Genomic DNA, 21,411 nt, shown 5'->3' on the forward strand with positions numbered 1-21,411 from the left:
CTGTATTTATGATCCTTATTTATCTGAGACTAGTATAGCAAACATGACTGGTTTGCTGTGTAATAGCTAAGCTTTTACATTTTCCTCAAGTTAACTTGAGATTGTTTCTGTTGGAAATAGCAAAACACCGTTTTATACCATATTTGTTTTTGTTCTTTTCTTAGTCACCTTTTTATAATTGGAGAATCATTCACTTCTTATTTACCTGAGAATGAAGCCATTGACAGTTCTTGCACTTAATTTGCAACATTGTGGTCGTCAGACATAAGAGTGCATTTTACCATTTCCCTGTGATTTCATAGTAATGTTAGAGAGATCCTTTCTGTTACCATGACCATAACTGGGCTTCTGATTATGTACATATACTATCTCATGTTTTAGTATGATTGCTAATGAGGGAGAGTTCTTCAGTCTAGGTTTATTGTCTCTTATGCTTGCTATTAGGAGAACTTGGTTTTTGGCTAATTATTCTGTATGCCACAAAAGTTGATTATATTTTAAAAGCTTTTTATTGATTAATATTGCCTGCTAGTTGGACCTTTCATTATATTTAAATAAATCAGGTTGCCTTAATATATAGTTAACAGACATATGTTGACTTAGTGCACACATGTGTGTGGTGTATGCATATGTTTTTACTTGTGTGTGTGTATCTGTGTGTGTAGGGGTGTGTGTGTATGTGTGTGTGTGTGCATCTATATGTATATATGTATGCTTATGTATATGTACTTGTGTGTGTGTGTGTGTTTGTGTGTCTGTCTGTCTGTTTGTCTGTCTGTCTGTGTAAGCTCCTGTCCTCATTCTGGTTAATTCTTCAGAGCTTCTTAGACTGTTTCCACTTGTGAGTACCTTTCTCCTGTGTAGACAAATTTCTAAATGGTCTCTTAATAAATCTTGGGGCCTATGCAGGGACACTTTGCTCAGCCTGGGTGAAGGGAGGAGGGGACTAGACTTGCCTCCACTGAATCTACCAGGCTGAGCTGAATCCCTAGGGGAGTCCTTGCCCTGGAGGAGATGGGAATGGGGGTGGGCTGGGGGGAGGGCAGGAAGGATGGGAGGAGGGAAGAGGGAGGACAGGGGAATCTGTGGCTGATATGTAAAAAAAAGAAAGAAAAAAAAGAAAAAAATTGCATTTTTGTATTTAAAAAAATAAATTAAATTAAAACAAAAACAAAAACATGGAGCCAGAAATTTGGCTTAAAGCCCGAGAAAAAGATCAGAGGAATAGGACAAACCATGAGCTAACCTCACCTCACCAACTCCGCAGCTTCCAAAGAGAGTGACTTCCTGTCAACCAGGCTTATATGCCTTGCTGTCCTGCCATCTGATTGGCTCTCTGTCTAGCTACATCACTTCCTCTTCCTGGCCAACTCTTACTTCCTGTCTGTACAGGCCTCCAGAACTCTGGTTGATACTGGGATTAAAGGCATGTGTCATCACGCTTGGCTCTGTTCCGTAGTGTGGCCTTGAACACACAGAGATCCTGTCTGCTAAGTGATAGGATTAAGGGCATGTACTACCACAGCCTGACTTCTTTGTTTACTTATAATAGTTAGCCTTTTTTCTCTGATCTCCAGGCAAGCTTTATTTATTAAAATACAAATAAAATATTACCACATTTTAGCACAAATAAAATATCACCACACTCCTGAGAAATATTTATAGAAACCCATAATCTAGGTATATAAGTCAAACATTTACTGATTATAAATCATAAAGTAATATATTTAAGAATACTTCTTGCATATACATAGAACTTTTATCTTTACTAAAGACAAAAGAAAGTTGGCATACTAATAGATGGACTTGCTTATTTTTACAAAAAGAATTAAATTTTGGATGAATTTTAGATATTTCAGGGCATAGAGCATATCAAAATTTTTACAGTTCGTCAGTATTTTGATTTTATAACCGTCAGTTATGATGGTTTGTTTTGTGTAAATGCATAGTATAAAATGGCAGAAAATGTGTTTGGGGCCATTTTAGAAACTATTGGAAATTCTATTCTAATCCCAAGGCAAAATTTATTAAATGAGTATTAGGAAACCCAAGTTAGGAACTCAAGCAGGAATTTTCAAAGTTAAGCAATTTAACATAATATAATACAATATACAATTTTATATTTGGTATAATACAAATATACTAATTTGATATTTACATTCTGCTATAGGAAAATATTAGAAGACTTTTTTTCTTTATTAACTTGGCCAAGTCCTGCCAGAAACATCTTGAATTTAAAATATGTTTGATTTTGAATTAAATATTAGTCGTTGCACATTCAGAAAACTTTTACTGTTGTCAAATTTTGTCAGTTTCCTCACATAATATATAGTCCTGACCTACAGTTTGAAAATCTGGCAAGCTGTAAAGGTATTCCTTGTTGAACCCCGTTGCCACCCATCCAGTCTATATGAATCCTCTGAGTATATATGTTTGTTAATAGTTTGTGTATACAGTGGCCTTATGTATCACTGGGTCCCATATCCATGCAACCAATTGCTGGTTGAAATAGTCATAAAATTTGATAAACTCTTTTGAACATATGTAATCTCTTTCTTATTAATCCCTAAACAACCCAGTCTAGCAACTGTGTATTCTAAGTAATTTGGAGATGATATAAAATGTGAGAGGGTGTATGTAATTCATATGCAAATACCATGCCATTTTATATGAGAGATTTGATCATTTATGGGTTTGGGCTAGTTGGCTGGCTTTTTTTTTTTTTTTGAAACCAGTCTTTCATAGATACTGAGTGACGAATATATATATATATATATATATATATATATATATATATATATATATTATATGCCACATGTATGTAGTATAATTACATGTACTTAGGAGTTCATTACGCCCGAATGCAGTGTATTTGAGAAGTGTATTACAGAATGTGGTATGTTGATGTACATTGTGATGGTAGCTTCTGTGCTGTTTCCATGCAGCCAGGCCTGAGATTTAATGGGGGATGTTTTGCTTTCGTCAGTCACAGCAGTGATGATGTCAGTACCTTTTGCAAATAATCCGTTTCCTCCTCGTTGCAGGTCCTTTTGTTCTGCATCACAGCGGCCATGTACATGTTCTTTTTCAGGTATGCTCTGTTCACCAATTTATTTCAATATCAAAATAGTATCGAATTCCTTTCAGCTATGAATCTAAAGTGTCCCCCCAAGTCATTATCTCCAGTAAATGGTATGGAATCCTGCCACCCAACCCCAAGAGTTTAGAGGTAAATCCTGCTTCTTTGTTAGTAAAGAAAATAGGAAGAAGAGAAACAAGGTTTCAGGAGGAGCACGTTAGTTTGACTCAAATATGAATGGCAACGGGTATCCGCCACCTTCCTATGACCTGAGCAGCACTGAAAATGACTATCAAGCCAGGTGGTGGTAGTGCACACTTAATCCCAGCACTCGGGAGACAGAGGCAGGAGGATCTCTGTGAGTTTGAAGCCAGCATGGTCTACATTGAGTTCCAGGGCAGCTAGTGACCCCAACTTTGGGGAGACGGGGAGAAAATGATTCTTGACTAGGGAGAATCCACTCTTTTCCTAATCTCCACTTTCAGTCATACTAATTAGTTACTATTTGTAGCCCACTTATGACACTTTTTAAATTAATTCTTTATTGACTTTTCAGAGTTCAGTCATAGCAAGACTGTCTAGGATGTTTAATGTTTGTACCTAGTTCACTAGGAGAGTGGCAGACTTTTATTAAGATGTATTTGATACATATATTTATCATTTTCAAATAAACCATACCAGTAATTTAAAGTAGGGATGGCTTGCCAGAACATCCTAGTAAATATTTGATAAAGCACAATGTGGAATTTTTTTTTAACTTTTTCAGAAATGTTCTAAGAAAATACAAAATGATGATGTTGCTGTTACCAGGATATCACACAGATACAAAGTAATAGAGCTACATGATAGCATTTCATCTTCCAAGAGCTGATAATGAGCTGCATAGGATTTTATATCAGATATCAGTGGTAGAAAAATATTGGAGCTCTGTGATGACATTTGTGAAATGTGTCCTCTCTCCTTCCCTTTTTTCTTTCCTTTCTGACTTTGGTTATTATAATAGTTTTGATTGAACCCAGAGCCCTGTGAGTGCTGGGTCACTACTAAACGCTGGTTCACACACCATGCCTGATTTTTAAAATTTATGATTCACACTGTATTTGGCCTGCTCTTGTACAACTGTTTCTTGTGTTTTAATAACTGATTTGATGGACTGAATTAGAAATCATGAACATTTCATTTCATCAGTTTCTTCAGACTATATTTGTGTCATAGATATTATTAGGACACCAGTGTGAGAAAAAAAATCAAAGTCTGGGGGCTGGAGAGATGGCTCAGTGGTTAAGAGCACTGGCTGCTCTTCCAGAGGTCCTGAGTTCAATTCCCAGCAACCACATGGTGGCTCACAACCATCTGTAATAGGATCTGATGCCCTCTTCTGGCGTCAGGCATATATGCAGAGCACTCATACATAAAATATAATTAAATAAAATTAAAAAAAAAATCAAAGTCTGTCTTTATAACTAACTGTGTTCTCACTAGTCTGATGATATGCATACCTAGCAGGAAAATAAATTCCAAAATGATGCAATGTTAGGAAAACAGCCTTTGTTGACATGCATGGTAGTAAAGTGCAGTGTGAAGTCAATTTTCTTCTTGTGAAAATCTTAACAGGTCATAAAAAGAAACAGTCCTTCCCAAAGTGACCTTTCAGGATAGCAAGTATGCTTAATGTTTAGCATTTCTTAGCCATAAGAAGTCTTTGAGGTTTAAAAGCAAATTGCATATCGTATACATGGATAAATATCAAGTTTGTTGCTTGGCTGTAGGAAATTATGTTTTGAAAACTGCTACCATTAGCCTAGTGTTTTTGGTGTAGAGGGAAAATCAACCCTATAAATAATGTGTTTGGGTGCAGCGCTACAGAACTGTTCTTGCTTCAGTTACAAATGTCTGAGTTAAAAACAGCAGTTTAAAATATTTTCCAGAAGGCTCAATACAAGGTTTAAGTGCCAAGATAAACACTTTCAATTTTCGGGGGAAAAGGGGCTATTTTTCTCTGCAAAGAAGTCCTGTCACTGAATTTGTAGTGTTCTTGGCAGAAGTTCGTTTGGATAACCCAGCAAGGGGATTGCTTGAATGGTAAAAATACAGCCCTTTAGAAAGTCCTACAACCAAACAAAACAATGTCTATGCTTTTCTGTACCCTGGCTTGTGTTTGGAATGAATAGTTACTTTACACAGCATTTGGCAACTCCAATGGCATTTTTATATAAACACAGGTATTTGTGGACATATTTACTCAATTTATTGTTAGTATTTTAAAGCTAATTGCATAAAATTGGATAATTAAATATAAAATGATTTTGTCCTCAGGTCTCCTTTTAATCATCAATGATTTTTGGCAAGAGAATAAAGGAACATTTTTATGTTCCAGTGAATCATCTTGTGTTTTTATCCTGTTGTCTAAATTGGAAAGGGGGAACTGAGATCCATTTCAGTAAAGATAAAATGTACCACTGTGATTTTTTTTTTTAAAGAAAGAACTTGAGGGAGTAATTTCATAATTGTTTTTTCTGATGGAGTCCATATCTCTGATATGTGAATTTACTTAAAAACCAGCATACTGGTTTTGGTATTAAAAACTATGCTTACCTAAATGCTGAGTGAAATACTTTACCTTCACATGACTCTTAGTAGATTTTTAAATGGTTTTTCACATACACTATCTTATATATGACGATTGTGATTTTCCATAGCCTCATGTTAAAATGGAATCCTGGAGTGCTTTAGATGTCTGGGTTGAGGAAAAGTAATAATTGGTAGTTGTAGTTTTGTTCTTTTTTTTTTTAATCCAGCTGCCTGACTTATGTAGGCATCTGGATTCTATTGATCCTATCTGCTATGGATTCTAGGGAAATTTCAAATACAAAGGATGTAGAAGCATACTTTGAAGATGCTTTGAAAGGATGCTCTTCAAATGTACTGCCTTATCTGTGTGTGTACATTTGTCATAGCTGTGCCTGAGGGCGTGGTGCTCTACTGTCAGTGCTGGCTAAGCAGGAGTGATGAGGAAGAATTGAGAGAAAATGTTTTCTCATGTATTCCACACATTGTTTATGTTCAATGTGTATTAATGTGTAAAGCAGCATAAATATTTGAAAACAAAGGAGTCACCACGTATACACCTCTTTGTTCTGGCTGTATCTCAGTCTATAGCTTGAAATGGCTTAAGTAGGCCTCAAACTTACAGCCACGTTCCTGTGTCAGCCTCCTGATTGTGAGGGTTACAGGCGTGAATCACTATGCCAGGTTTAGGATCAGGATGTTTTTATAGTCATGTGGGGAAACTTTTTCTTTTAGTTGAAACATGAAGGAAAGGATCAACAAAAAGCACAAAGTGAAACATCTAGCACTTGGTCCTGTTTACAGAAATAAAATTAAGAACATGAATTAAACATGAATTTCTTGCCTTCATTTTCATCCTCGGGCATCTGTGTATAAAGAGTGCTGCTACTCTTTAAAAGCAAGTAAATGGCATCATTTCTTTAATTAAACATAATGTCACAGAGTAACATAACTTGGTCACAAGTTGATGAATACTAGCTGGAAATTCTTCCTACATGCCTCTGTGGGGCCAGTGAGTTCAGCAGTTTGGTTAGGCATGCAGCTTGCAAAGCTTGGACTTGTCATAGCATTTAATCTGTAGTTTGTTTAGGATTGTGCTACAATACACAAGTTATAAATAATCTTATGTCCATATAAGGACACAGTCTGTGTGTATCTTATCTGTCTGTCTATCATCTATCTATCTATCTATCTATCTATCTATCTATCTATCTATCTATCTATAATAATCTATCTATCTATTCATTGTAAGGTCGTTTAGATATCAGGTTCTGTTTTTTAAAGCATCACTTAAAATATACAAAACTCACCTAAAATTTGGTATATATGCACCTTTAGAGCTGAAAAGTTCTTCCTTTAGGCTAGAGTCTTCTTTAAGATGTTAATTTTATTTTAGAGAGCTTCTTTACAGCAAAACAGAAAGTGATTTGAAAAGGGATCATGTGGCAGGTAATGGGAGAGGTTGTGTGGTGGTTCTCCAGGGAAAAAAAAGGGGGGTGAGGATCTATGCATTTTGTTAATTTTAAAGGAATTTTCTTAGTTCTTGAGATTGTAATGTCACTACACCATTTCCCCCTCCCTGCCCTCCCACCAAACCCTCCCTATACCCCTCAGACCTGGGAAGCGTAAGCTGTCATTTGGTAACTTGACTTTACAGGGAGCTTGCATCCCCTTCATTCAGTCCGTGCTGATGCTGTTTTGAAGAGCAGTGTGCCCGCTGTCTTGTGTTTATCTGGGGAAGGTTTCACTAAAGGACAGTGAAACCACTTGCCATTTATGAAATTTGAAGTGAAAATTTCTATGGAAAAGCATAGAAAAAAAATTATACTATCATCATGTCCCACACTTTATAGAAACTGCACAACAAAATACAAATGTTTGAATTTTTTCTTATATGCCTGTAAAACTTCATGTGAAATATACATGTTTGGGGATAAATTTTTAATTCTCTATAGGTTCAGTGACTGGGCTTGTACCATCTGTACCCAAATTCGGTTGAAAATCACAGCAATATGAATATTTTCTACTGTAATCATTTTATTTATTTATTAAGAGGGAGAGAGAGAGGGAGGGAGGGAGGGAAGGAAGGAGAGAAAGAGACAGAGAGAGACAGTGTTTGCGCATGCCCCAGGCCCACAGACAGAGAGACAGTGTTTGCGCATGCCCCAGGCCCAGAGACAGACAGAGAGAGACAGTGTTTGCGCATGCCCCAGGCCCATGAAAGAAAACAGGTCCAGGACAACTTGCAGTGGTTGGTTCTCTCCTCACCATGTAGGTTCTGGTATCCAATTCCGATTGTGCAGTTCAGAGACAGGCATCCTTACCCACCAAGCCATCTCTCCAGTTTACCACCGTGATCAGTTTTTAACACAGACTTTGTTTCTGGAGTGTGGCTGGATCACTGAATCAGGGAGGTGTTTTCTTGTGAGATGAGCTAGGAAAGTTGGAAGATGCTTTTAAGTTCTGAACTTTCAGCCTGCTGCCCTGCCTCCCCAGAAGTGAGTTCCTCCCGGTTTTACGTTTGTCCATCCTAGAACCTGTTGGTACTGATCACGCCTTGAGGACAAAGTGGTAGCTGTTATCATATTTATGTCTTCTGAAAATGCAGAATTAAAGGAGAATACAGCTTTGAGTTTTCCCATCAGGGGAAACTCAGGAGATCAGGGTCCCAGCTGCCCCATGTGCTGCTTCTGCTGTGACATGCATGTATGCAATACTCAATGATCTGGGACTCAGTCACACACCAGAATAAGACTGATGTTAATACTCAGGTGACAGAAAACAATTGAACTGATGTTTGATTTCTGTGATGGGTCACGGAAGATTGAGTTCTCATATCGGAAGCACAGTGCCATCCTGAATTCTGTTTGTTTCCCAGGTGTTAAAAATGCCCTTTGAATTGCATACTTTCACAATCGATTAATGTTGGTAAGTTTCTTGGCAAGGTGTTTAGATAAGACATCTATCTGTCTTTGTTTATTAATTACAGGGATATAGCCAGTGATGCATGATAACACCTAACATTATCCACCATGTCACTTTAAGTGTGACAGATGTGACATGAGAGGCTCTTGAGAACTGAATTAAATTTCTGTTACGCTTGCTTTGTCTATTATTCGTGGTATGTTTTTAAAGAAAAAACTATATTGGCATACACTTGTGATATTTCCAGTTTTTATCAGAACTGATTGTTTAATAAAATCTATGCATGTTTCCACTGAGGATTTGTCAGTAGTAACTGTGGGTCCAATGAGGTAGCTCAGCAGGTAGAGGAACTTGCCACCGAGTCTGATGTCCTGAATTCAGTTCCTGGGACCTACATAGGAAAAGGAGAGAACTGATGTCCAAAAGTTGTCCTCTGGCCTCCACAAGTGCACACACACAAAATAAGGAAATGTTTTTTAAAAAGAAGTAACTTTTTAAAAGAATTTAAGAATTCTGGCTGCTTGATCTGTACATTTTGGATCTGGCTTTAAGCTCACTAATATAGTCAGTTGTCATTCAATCTTCCAGTTCTGTGGTAGGTTAATTTTGGTTAAGTATTCTGTTTATTAGCTTTGCAGGCATATTGCTTTTTGTTTGTTTGGTATGGAAGTTCTTTTTGTTGAAAAGTAATTGGCTAGCTCTTCAGACAGCTTTATAAAACGTGACGGCACATCGTTTTTTAAAGCTGTGGACTAGTACTTTCGAAAGAATGGTGACTGTAGAGAATGCAGTTTTACATTGTTATTTCCCATATCAAATTGGTCACAGTGCTAGTAAATAGTAGCTGAAACATGAAACTTTCCCATAAGAAATTGGAATTTTTCTAACAGCTGTTGTCACAGAAGAGATTGGCTAGAAGTTTAACTGTCTCTAAAACATCAGCTGCCGTTGTCCTCCCATGAGTCCACTTTCTGCTGGGATTCTGCTTCCGCTCTGCTTGCCCCCCTTCGTTTTCCTCGTTCAGTCATGGATCAGGTAGCTGCCATTCTGTTCACGTCCACCTAACGAGAGCTCTGGTTTAGGTAACAGAACTCTCTTCAAGCCTAAGTCCTTTGGTTAACTGTCACTGCTGATAGTCACTTCGGAGTCTGCACCTCTGCCCTTGAGCTCTTGCTCCTGTTTCTAACTCCTCCATCTCACTCTGCTCTCTGACTCTGGCTGTTGAACCTTGTGTTGAAGTTGAGCATGTCTCTTCCCAGCACCTTCTTTCCGCTTTCTCTTCCCGTCAGTCTTCTCTGTGAGAGGACCCTGACACCCCATCTGTAAGATGAGTCAGCTTTATGCTTTCACCATCCATAATTTGATTCTGTGCCCAAGTTTATTCAGAGTGCATATTAATTTTAGAGTGCTAATTAGAACCTATCCGTACTGTTTTTATGCTTGTAATACTTTTACTGCAAAAAGGTGCCTAAAGCTTGATTTCTGGGTCTATAACTGAAATGGAAGAAGTTTTAAATTCTTTGGGAAACAGTTAAGCGAGTGATGAATTCAGCAAATCTAGGAACAGATATTGTCTGAGTTTTATCATCTTTAAAGGAATCATAAACTACTGTATGTCCACTGTGATTTAAATTGTGCATAGTGACAGTCTGCACCCCCTGGAACTTCAGTGAAGCTGTGAGCCTTCTTTGTGGCTGAGAAGGACTTTGTATGCTATAATTTTGATAACCAAAAAAGTTCTATCAGCTGCTAATATTTACTGAGTGCTTATTGCGTGCAAGGATCTGTACTGCTGCTTAATAAATAGTCCAGGATTAAACCATACCACAACTTAAAAAGGGTAGGCACTGGATTTTTCTCTTACGGGTGAGGAAATTGAAATTTGAGAGTTTGTGTAATGTGCAAAGGATTGCACAACTAGAAATAAGCATGGATTTGAATTTTGTTCTCTCCAGCCTGAGTCTGTTCTCTCCTTGGTTCAGGCTAGCTGACTAAACCAGTACTTTACATTGTTTTAAACCATCACACAACATATAGGGAATATGTCAGCATATTCTTTTTGTATGCATGTGCTACTTAAAGCTAGAGGCAACTGATCTAGAGATTCCATTTAGGCATACTGGAAACTTGCCTATTCTAAGATTGGAGGGGACGAGGATGCAGTCGGTGTTTATGTTAGTATCTCTCTGGAAAAGGGATGGTGAGAGGCAAGTGCCCCTTCTCAGTGAAACAGTTGTACCCAGTCCCCTTATTTCTATGGGGCAGCTAATAGGAGTTTGGATGGGTTGGCATTTTCTCAGTTGGGTTATGTTCCTTTTTGTGACTTTTCTTTTCTTCCACATTTATTATGATACTAATCACATAAAATTGATTTGACTTAGGAAATACTTTTTATCATGTCCTTTGGTAGTTGAAGGGGAAAATATTATTTGTACATAAATTATATGGCATGTGATATGTAATATCATGAAACAGTGGTGTGATCATATGATAAATCTGATGCTCACTGCAAATGTCTCAACTAGGGAACGTGGCAGTTGCTTCATTCCTAAGTGGTATATTAGAAGCCCTTAAAGATCATTTAACCGTAATCATAATTTACTCAGAAGAGCTTAGGCAGATGGTGCTGAAGATGGTCTGTAGATGAGTCAGTAACATCAGGAAACAGTGACCAGAGGTGTCGATGTGTGGAAAAGGAAGTGAGGGAGGCAAGTAGAGAGAACCATTGCTTGCCCATTCCTTGCAGACATGACCTTTCTGTTTTTCTGTCTCTTAACATCCAGATTTTTCAAATTAGTTGTCCATATTTGCCTTTCGCCATTCTTATGTGTCGCTGTAATCTGATTTCCACTCCATGAGCCTCTGGAATTTCTCTCTCTAAGGTCATCAGAAACAGCCTGCCTCTAAATCTAATGGTTGTTTAGTATTTCTTTCTTACAAGGATTCTTAGCTGCCTAGGGCATTTCGCCTCCTTTTCTTATAAACCTTTCCGTTAGTTTTTCTAAAACGATTCAGTCCTGATTTTTTTCTCCCTCTCTTCCTCCCCTCAGCGCCTCTTCACTGCCTTGTTCCTTGCATCATCCTTTGTGTATGTGTATATTTGATACTGTTTTTTGACCTCATTGCGTCTCACTGTTGATGTTGTCTTTTGGTAATCTTACACATTTCTGAGCTTTTAATTACTTTGTGTATATTAATGGTCCCTAGTCTGTGTTTAGGTCATGCTGGTTTCCTAACTTTCTTCTTCTTCTTCTTCTTCTTCTTCTTCTTCTTCTTCTTCTTCTTCTTCTTCTTCTTCTTCTTCTTCTTCTTCTTTTTTTGAAACAGGAATTCTCTGTGCAGTGCTGGCTGTCCTGGAACTTGCTTTGTAGACCAGGCTAGCCTCAAACTCACAGAGATCTGCCTGCCTCTGCCTCCCGAGTGCTGGGATTAAAGGCGTGCGCCACCACTGCCTGGTGGTGGTCTCCTAACTTTCAAAGCCACATATAATCTAGTGACATGGTTGTCTCACTGCTCCTCAGACTAAAGTTTCACAAGTTGGACTTAGCATCTCTAGTTCAGTAATTCTAGCCTTTGCCTAACCCTTTGCCTTTCTCCAGATCTCTGTGAGTTAATGGAGATGCCACTCACACAGCTGGAAATCGGGTAACATACTAACTACCTTTGAATTGTTTTCTTGTTCTGGCTCCTCTCCCCGTCAGTGCTCACCTACATCACCCAAGCTAGACCTGCCTCTCTCCCTGCCGTCTGTATACATCTGCTCTCTCCTCTCCTATTCATTTTAACAATAGCAAGAAACAAACAACTGCAGCCCTGTGCCTCAGTTTAAATCTATGTTTTTAATTAAAACAACTTTGGTTTAACTTATGTGTCTCTGCATCAAACATGCAAACGTGTGGGTACCTGCAAAGGTCCAAAGGGTGTGTCAGATCCTCAGGAGCTATAGTTACAGGCAGTTTGAGTCTCCTGATGTGGGTGTTGGGACTGATTCAGGTCCTCTGCAAGAGTAGCCAGCATTCTTTCTCAACTGCTGCACCTTCTCTCCAGCCCGAAACTCTTTTAGGCAGAGTGCAAGGCTTCTGGGAGCGTGGTCTCCTGTATGTGACTAGCAAGGCAGAAATTTGAGCCTGTTGCCTGGATTTGAATAATACTCTGGGATCTTGGGCAAGTTACTTACCTTATTATTTATCTCTTCGGTGTGTTTGAAAAGAAGTTACTCTTAGAGCCTGTAGTTAAAGCTAGGACTGAATGAACATTGCCCTAATAAATAGCAGTCAATAAATGTAAACTCTTACCATTCAAATTTAGAAATCCAGTGTAGTCTATGTATAGCCTTGAGTTATTTACTGTCTTGTAGTCTGTCTTCAATTATAATGTGACCACAGTTTTCCGTTTGCTGTTTATGTCAGTTGCCATGCACACAAGGCTTTCCGTAGGCAGAGGGTCAGATTGAGTTTCCTCTTTTCTTATTCAGCAATATGATCATCCTATTCATATTTGTACATATCAACTCTGCACATTTAATATCACAGAAACTGTTTTCACTGAGTGATTCCTCTAAATAAACGCCTGTAACAAATCAGTCAATGTATTGCTGATAGTTTAGAGTCATTGACAAAATGTGTTCTTAGATGAATCCCGTTTTCCCCATTGTATTCCATGTGAAGACGCCGCTAACTTGTTTGCAGTTCTCTGTTGCTGCCACCTGAGGTTGGAGGCAGCGATTGGCTGAAATTGTAGCAGGGATTAAAGAAATCCCGTATTTTTATCCTAACCTAGGTAAAGAGAGTCTAGATGCATTGTTGAATTCTCTCCTCCTGATGAAATTGCTACATTTAGTAACACAGTTGAGACACAGGCAGTGACAGAACACCTGTCCATACAAAAGCCAGTGGGCCTGAGTGGTGAGTTCTAGGCTGATGAGAGACCCTGCTTCCAAAACACAAGATTGACAGCACCTGAGGAAATGCACTAGAGCTTGATCTCTAGCCTCTTGGTGCACCAGCACACACACACACACACACACACACACACACACACACACACACATACACACATACACACAGAAGATTGGATATTATTCTATGTATGAGACCATCTGATATCAGAACTTAGGGGTCCAGAATAATTAAACATGCTTTGATTAGCATGCAAAATGGTAGTTCATTAAAATGTAAGATTCTACCTGTATTGGAGCACACTCCTGTAATTCTAGCACCCCAGAGGCGGAGGTGGAAGGGACACCTTGAGTTCAGGGCTGATTTGGGCTAACAGTGAGTTGAAGATTTGCCCGCTCCACAGTATGAGACCTTGTCTCAAAAAGAAATTCTTATTGCCACTGTGTTATTTTAATGACACATTAAACATCAGGGGTTTGCATAATAAACAGAAGTATGGATGACATAACTATTTAAAAGCACCATCTTTTAAGACATTTGTAAAAGGAACATGTTTATTCACAGTCGGAAATGAGCTGATTGCTTCATAAAGCAATCAGTTGGGCTTAGAGTTTTTAAAGTTGTAAATCTTACCACACATGAAAAGTTCTCTGTATTCTGTGCTCCTGATTTCTGCTAATAAGTAATGTCTTACAGCGGTGAAGAAAGCAAAGTATTCATATTCCCCGTTTTTAGAATAATTTTAAACAGCATAGATTCTTTCCTTCTCTTTAAAAATATTTTTTCTTAAAATATGTTTACTTCTAGCATTGGATTTTATTTATTTAGATTTAACTAAATATATTCAGTTCTAGTAGCACAATGTAGAGATGTCAAGTCCAATTAAATGTTACCTTTTATAATGCTAATAATTATTCTCTATCCATCCTATTCTAGTAAAATAAACGTTACAGTTATAAGATGGTAAAAATCCATTAGAATTCCTATATTAACAATGCTACAGAATTGCTTAATGTGTGTGATTAAAATTCTGGTCACCTAGATGTGCTGGGATAAAAAGTACCGTTTACTCATATAGAAAAGCATTTTTGGCATCACCAACTCTTTTTAGAACTAGATGTGTAGGATGTGAGTGAGCATCTGTGTCCATATGTACTTCCTGGGAGACAGCCAGGCAGCGAAAGTATTTCCTAATAGTTCATTTACTTTTCACGGAGAAAATATTTCATACTGAGGTCAGTTCTTCTGGAAGGAAGAAATTAGAGCAGAGCAAATAATATTTAATGCTCGTTTAACAGACCAGTAGTGAGAAATCTAGCCAGGAGCCAAGACTTTCCATCCTCCACATCTGCCCATGATACTGTTTGCATCTCCACATTCTGATGATATATCTGTTACCAAATTCATTAAGCAGGTATGGAGAAAATCCCGAGTCAGACCAAGTTTCCATCATCCATCAAGAATTTTGGACTTCTTTTTCATTCAGTGAGAAAAATTTGGATGCTTTGAGAGCCAGCTTATCATACACCACATGGATAGTGTTTATTCTTCTTCCCCTGCCCTGAAGACCTCCAGAAAAGAACATCTTTGATAAAATATTTAAATATTTTTCCGAACACAGTTAACCACCAGCTGCCATTGTGATAGACTATTTGAAGAAGACGAGAGGCATAACCAATTCTACAGAAGTAGCATTAGGTGACTTCTGTAGTACACGAACTTGTCTAAGAAGTGGCAGCCATGGCATTTCTCATTTCATCCCATCCCTTATGCTTGCTATTAACCAGCGTGTAGGGAGGAACAGCGATCTTCATACACACTCAGTCTCTTTCCCAGTGGGCACTTTCCCTCTTCGTTTAGATGTTCTGTGGGATGCCAGTAAAGTCACTTATCTTTTCATACATTTAATGAGAAGAGTCCTCAGATGTCAATTGAAAATACAGACCTTTTGCTAAAAGATTGGATAGAAAATGTTTCTGTTTTTTAACAGACTGAATATTTTCATGACTCATAATAATAAAATGGAAATATTTACTTTGAGGATAAGCCAATTTATATATTATTGGACATAAGACAGACCACCCAGGCCTGGACCCTACTGTTTATAGTTAAGGATCTTAAACCTCCATATGCTCTTGATGAGTCAGACCTATCTCTGTTCCAAGTAGAAAGTTTTCTGTCTGCAAAGGGCAATGATTTCACCTTCCCCACCCTGCTTCCCTATCCCTGGCTAGTAAAGTTCTCTGGAGCAGAGAGCAGATTATTTTATGTCTGCAGGCAAAGGGCTTCTCTGCAGCTCAGTGATGATAACACTTCAGGGCTTCATCTGCTGAGGGACAGATGTTTAATATTGTTGGAAAACACTGGAGTTATACTTGCCTTCAAGACAGCTTTTGATACATGTGACTATGAAAAAATATATAATTGGTTTATTTTTATGAGAATTTGAAGTCTGATATGAAGCTTGATTTCCCTCTATCCTTCTTACAAAATTTTAGAATTCTCTTATTTCTAAAACTTTGATTTGTTATATTTTTTTCAACATTTTTATTGAGTTTCCCCCTAATATTCTAACTGACTTCTTTATTCATTTAGCCATGTATTTATATTCCCCTTGAAGCACTCAGGGGTTTGTGTCCCTTTTGTTCTTACTGAATATTCTCATGATTACTCTTTTGATTCTCTGTGTGGGCTTTCATCCAGGTCACTCCCATTGGACTCGGTTCCTGTGGGATCAGTATTTTCCACAGAGGTGATAGTGTTTCCACTTTCTCATATTTCCTACATTTCTGCACTGAAACTTGGACATCTAGGATTAGCTCGTTGAGTGAAGGCTTTTGTTTTTAATGATAGCTCCATTCTTTCAGTTGAGGGATTAGTAGTGTCATGTGGGTTTAGATTGTAGAGGATCAGGGGTTCTTTTCCTGTGACTGACTGGGGCTTTAGTTCATAATTCACAGTCCTGCAGTCAGTGTAGACTATTAATTGCAGAAGCAACAACTAATGCTGGACAGGTCCAGTATGCAAAGATCATAATAGTTGTTTACAGAATCATCCCTCTAACTTTTGGGGTGAAGGTATAGCGTGGACTCAGGTAACAGCAAGATTAGGAGTGGAATTCTGAGGATAGCTAAGGATTACTGCAGTCAACCAAGAAAAGGATGATGAGGCAAGTAGATGGATGGGTAAGTTGGGGTGTTGTTAGGATTAACAGTTTTTACATTATTAAGCTGTGGAGAGTTAGAGTAAGAAGAGGGCAGAATGGGGAAGAGAGCGGAAATGAGGTAGGAATTAGAAAGAATATGGATTGTGTTGGAATAATGGATTATTCAGTATGATGGATCCCAAAACCTACAGAAGTCATAAAACCTAATAAACTATTACATAAACGAAGCAAAATTATTAAGAGAATTTATGCTAGAGTGAAATTTTTGATTTAAAATAGATTTTTAGAAATTGCATCAGCCAGTATCCTCTCTGTGATTCATTCAGCAAACTGAGCTAACTGATGGGGAGCGGAGAGCTGTTTGTGGCTCCAGTTCCAGCTAGTTAAAGCAGCCTTGCTGCTGTGCATTATCCCCAGAGAGCTGGAACCCACTCAGCTGCCAGCAGTGTCAGCTCTTCCCTAGGTTTTCCCAGGGACATGGACGATGCTTTGGGGAAATGCCCATCTGTTATTGTTCCAGATGGGGTGGCCGGCCTAGCACCAGTTGGGGTTTTGTTCCTGAGGTTCTTATGAGGTCTTGTCTGTGCTATTGTGTACCATTTCAGCAGAATATGTTCATTTTGCCAGGGTTCTGGATCTCTCTGTGTCCACGTTAGTATTCTCTACATAGTTACAAGTTAGGCTCTTTTGCCTGTGGCGAGTTCAGCAGCTGCTTCTTAGTAACTAAATGCCTCCCACCCCGCCCCATTTTCTTGCCAGACAGTTACAGGGCTCTGCCTTCTTGGAGCATTCCTTCCAAGGTGCTCACAGAGAACCTCAACTTTGGATTTGTGGATCACACTTCAGCCTCCCTCTTTACACTCCAAGTAAACACTTGTCTTTCTGCCCACATGTATTGAGCCCTTGGTTGCATTTCCCCAGCCTGGTCCATTCTTTGGAACTGGTGTTGGGGTAGGAGGAAGTTTCCCCCTGGTGGTTCCTGCTGTCCTCAGCACCTTTGTGCTAGGCAGCTGGAAGTCAGTGGGGGAGGGGGAGTTTCTGGTTGCTTCTTTGGGCAGGTCTCTGTTTTTAGCTGTTATCCATCTCCTGGAGTAGATCATTGCTTTTTGAGCTGACTTCTTTACTTCTTGGACCAAGAGAGCTTCTGTTCTCCATTTTACCCACAGTCCTTTCACCTGGTTTTGTTCAAAGACCTTTTTGTAATTCTTCATAACAGTTGACTTTAGGAATTCTGCGCTTTCTGCTGCTCGTTTTTATTACAATTTCAATCCTCCTCTTCATGCTCCATTGATAATTTTGTTTTAGCCGCTCATTACCCCTTTTTAATGAGTGTAGTTGTAAAGTAGTAGAACAAACCCCTTATTTGGGTGTTCTGACTTACAATAAAATTGTGCTTTGATAAGTCCATTGTGAAAATGTGTAAGTAAACCTTGATCAATCCATCTGACCTACTGAATGTTGTAGCTTCAGCACAGTGTACTCAGAGGATGGGTTGTTTGCCCTTTGACTCCTAGGCTCACTGAGAACTAGGACTCACTCAGAATCAGAGGAGAGTAGCATACTTGTTGGTAGTCAAGGGAAAGGTGAAAAGTCAAAATTTGAGTTATGGTTTATTGTAAATGCTACAACAAACCATTGGTAAGGAGTGTTTCACTGAGTGGAAGTCATCACTTGGAACTGCAACTCATTTTTAAAAACTAAAATTACTAATTTAGGGAAAAAAACTAAATATCAAGAGAAGAAGACAGTGCTACAAATTTCAGGAAACAAGATCTAAGGGAAAAGAAAAAAGTAGCTTGACATATATTGAATCAATACCTGCCATATTCTAGGCTGCAATCTTGGTAGGTGGTTTATTTACACCTTCATTGTATTTTATGTTTGAAATCGTCCTCGAGGGGAATCTGTCCACTCTGCTTTGTGGGGATTGAGTGACAGGCTTCAACCCATGCGTTAGAGATCAGACTGTACAATACAGCAAGACCCCTCTTCCAACAACTTTGACAACTAAAATTAGAGGGACTGGAGAGATGGCTCAGTGGTAAAGAATGCTGGCTGCCTTTTCAGATGTCCTGAGTTCAATGCCCAGCACCCACATGGTGGCTCACTACTGTCTACAAGATCCATGCCTATAGTCCTATAGGATCCATGCCTTATTCTACATGCAGATGCAGTATCCATACACATAAAATATATATCTTAAATAACAACAACAAAACTAGTGGACTGAAGAGATGGGTCAGTGGTGAAGAGTACTTCCTGGAACTGGAGAGATGGCTCAGTGTGAAGAGCAAGTACTTCCTGGGGATGGAGAGATGAGTCAGTGATGAAGAGCACTTCCTGGGGATGGAGAGATGGGTCAGTGATGAAGAGCACTTCCTGGGGATGGAGAGATGGGTCAGTGATGAAGAGCACTTCCTATAGATGGAGAGATGGGTCTTGGCGAAGAGCACTTGCACTTCTGCTGGGTGTCTCACAGCCACCTGCAACTCCAGCTCACAGGGATCCAGTCCCTTCATCTGGCATCTGGCATCTGAGAGCTGATGCACATATGTGTAGAGACATTCAGAGACACATGTTTGCACATAAAGTTAAAGATCTCAAAGGTAGCAAGGCATATCAGTAATTTTCTCTTGGTCTACTTGGCTCCTTATTACTGTTTATCTGACCTCACTGCCATTGTTTGCACATTTAAGTTTTGTACTAATTGTGTAGAAAGAGATGGTTTGAATAAAATAAGTGAAATAAGCACTTTATGGATGGATATAAGATACGAGGTCTCCAGAATGTATTTTTTGCTCTTTTGGGAAAGCGGTTTTCAGACCAGTCTTTAAGTGGGTTGAGGAGGAGATTGAGAAAGGCTTTGCTTCCCAAGCCAGAAATGTCAGCAGGACTTCCAACTCGGAAAGCTGCTGAACACTAAAAATGAAACCCTTCCCAACTGCTGGTTTCTTTCCCACATTCCCTTAGGGCCAACACAGGCTACTCTGCCAGCTGCTTCATTATAAATCTGTGAGTTATGCCACAGCTTTCAGGAATAAATCCAGACTTATTTGTCATATCCTCCCAAATGTGGTGTAGCGCAGTTTCTGCCTGCTTTTCCCTCATGGCTGTCTTCCCTGGTGACACAGTTCAGCTCCTTCAAGTCCCAATGGGCTGCTGTTACACTCTCCCATCTCAGAATGTACCAAGCCATTCACACCTCCACACTTTCTTTCTTTTTTTTCTTTTCTTTTCTTTTCTTTTCTTTTCTTTTCTTTTCTTTTCTTTTTTCTTTTTTCTTTTCTTTTCTTTTCTTTTCTTTTCTTTTCTTTTCTTTTCTTTTCTTTTCTTTTCTTTTCTTTTCTTTTCTTTTCTTAAACAGGGTTTCTTTGTGTTGCCCTGGCTGTCCTAGAACTAACTCTTGTAGATGTAACAGTCTTATTAAATAAGAAACACAGAGCCAAATGCAGAGTTAAAATCCCAAGAGGTCAGAGCAGTAGTAAGAGCTGATACTAAAAACCCCTTCTTACCCTTCACTGCCACTGCTGTCCTTCCTCTCCAAAAGAGGCCTACTTCCTGTGTGTCTGTCTTTGTATTGACTTTCTGTTCTGCCTTCTTATTGGTTGTAAACCCAACCACATGACCTCCTCGTCACTACTTGTCTATACAGACCTCTAGGTCTCTATGGTTGGTATTGAGATTAAAGGCGTGTATCTCCATGCTGGCTGTATCCTTGAACACACTGAGATCTTCCTGTCCTGTGATTGGGATTAAAGGTGTGCGCCAGCACCGCCCTGCTTCTGCCATGGCTTGCTATTAGCTCTGACCCCCAAGCAACTTTATTTATTAACATACAAATAAAATCACATCTCAGCACAAATAAAATATCACCATAAACTCTGTAGACCAGGCTGGCCTCAAACTCACAGAGATCCACCTGCCTCTGTCTCCCAAATGCTGGGATTAAAGGCGTGCACCACCACCCTGCCTCACTTTTTGTTTTTTAGTGAAGTACATCCTTGTGCTTTAGAGGCTTTGTTGTGTGGTATTGTGTTCCCCAAAATATTGTGCACCCTAATAAACTTATCTGGGGTCAGAGAATAGAACAGCTACTAGATACAGAGGCTAGAAAATGGTGGCACTCACACCTGAATCCTAGCCTTCTGGAGGCATGGATCTCTGTGAGTTCAAGGCCACACTGGAAACAGCCAGGTATGGTGAGTCACACCTTTAATCCCAAGAAATGAGCCTTTAATCCCAGGAAGTGAGGGCAGAAAGCAGAAAAGTATTTAAGGTGGGGAAACCAGGAACTAGAAGCTTTTAGCTGGTTAAGCTTTCAGGCTTTTGAGCAGCACAGTTCAGCTGAGATCCATTTGGATAAGGACACAGAGGCTTCCAGTCTGAGGAAACAGAATCAGCTGAGGAATTGGCAAGGTGAGGTGGCTGTGGCCTGTTCTGCTTCTCTGATCTTCCAGCATTCACCCCAATGCCTGGCTCCGGGTTTGTTTTTGTTAATAAGACTCGTTAAGATTCATGCTACACCTTGTAGCAAAAATCCCGTCATGACCCAAGTGTAGAATTCTTGAACTCAGGTGCAGTATTGTGCAGTCTCATGTCCCCTCATTACAGAAGGTGTTTATACTATATGTAAAGGAACTAGATTCTGAAGAATCCACCTGCGTTTGAAGAACTCTAAGAGTAGCTGGATAGAGGTGCACACCTTTAGTCCCAGCACTTGGGAGGCAGAGGTAAGTGGATCTCTGTGAGTTCAAGATCAGCCTCTCTTCGAGAAT

General features: G+C 39.2%; 1 protein-coding gene across 6 annotated transcripts in view; it reads left to right on the top strand.

The window, feature by feature from the left end:
• Positions 1–21,411, top strand: part of Tmem135 (transmembrane protein 135) — a 207,130-nt gene that overhangs the window by 148,083 nt on the left and 37,636 nt on the right. For all 6 annotated transcript variants that reach the window (XM_059271733.1, XM_059271754.1, XM_059271761.1 and 3 more), the window contains one exon: positions 3,045–3,091. In XM_059271733.1, the coding sequence (XP_059127716.1) occupies positions 3,045–3,091 (47 nt within the window). The remainder of the gene's footprint in view (positions 1–3,044; positions 3,092–21,411) is intronic.

Source organism: Peromyscus eremicus, chromosome 1 (assembly GCF_949786415.1).
Source record: "Peromyscus eremicus chromosome 1, PerEre_H2_v1, whole genome shotgun sequence".
Lineage (NCBI taxonomy): Eukaryota > Metazoa > Chordata > Mammalia > Rodentia > Cricetidae > Peromyscus > Peromyscus eremicus.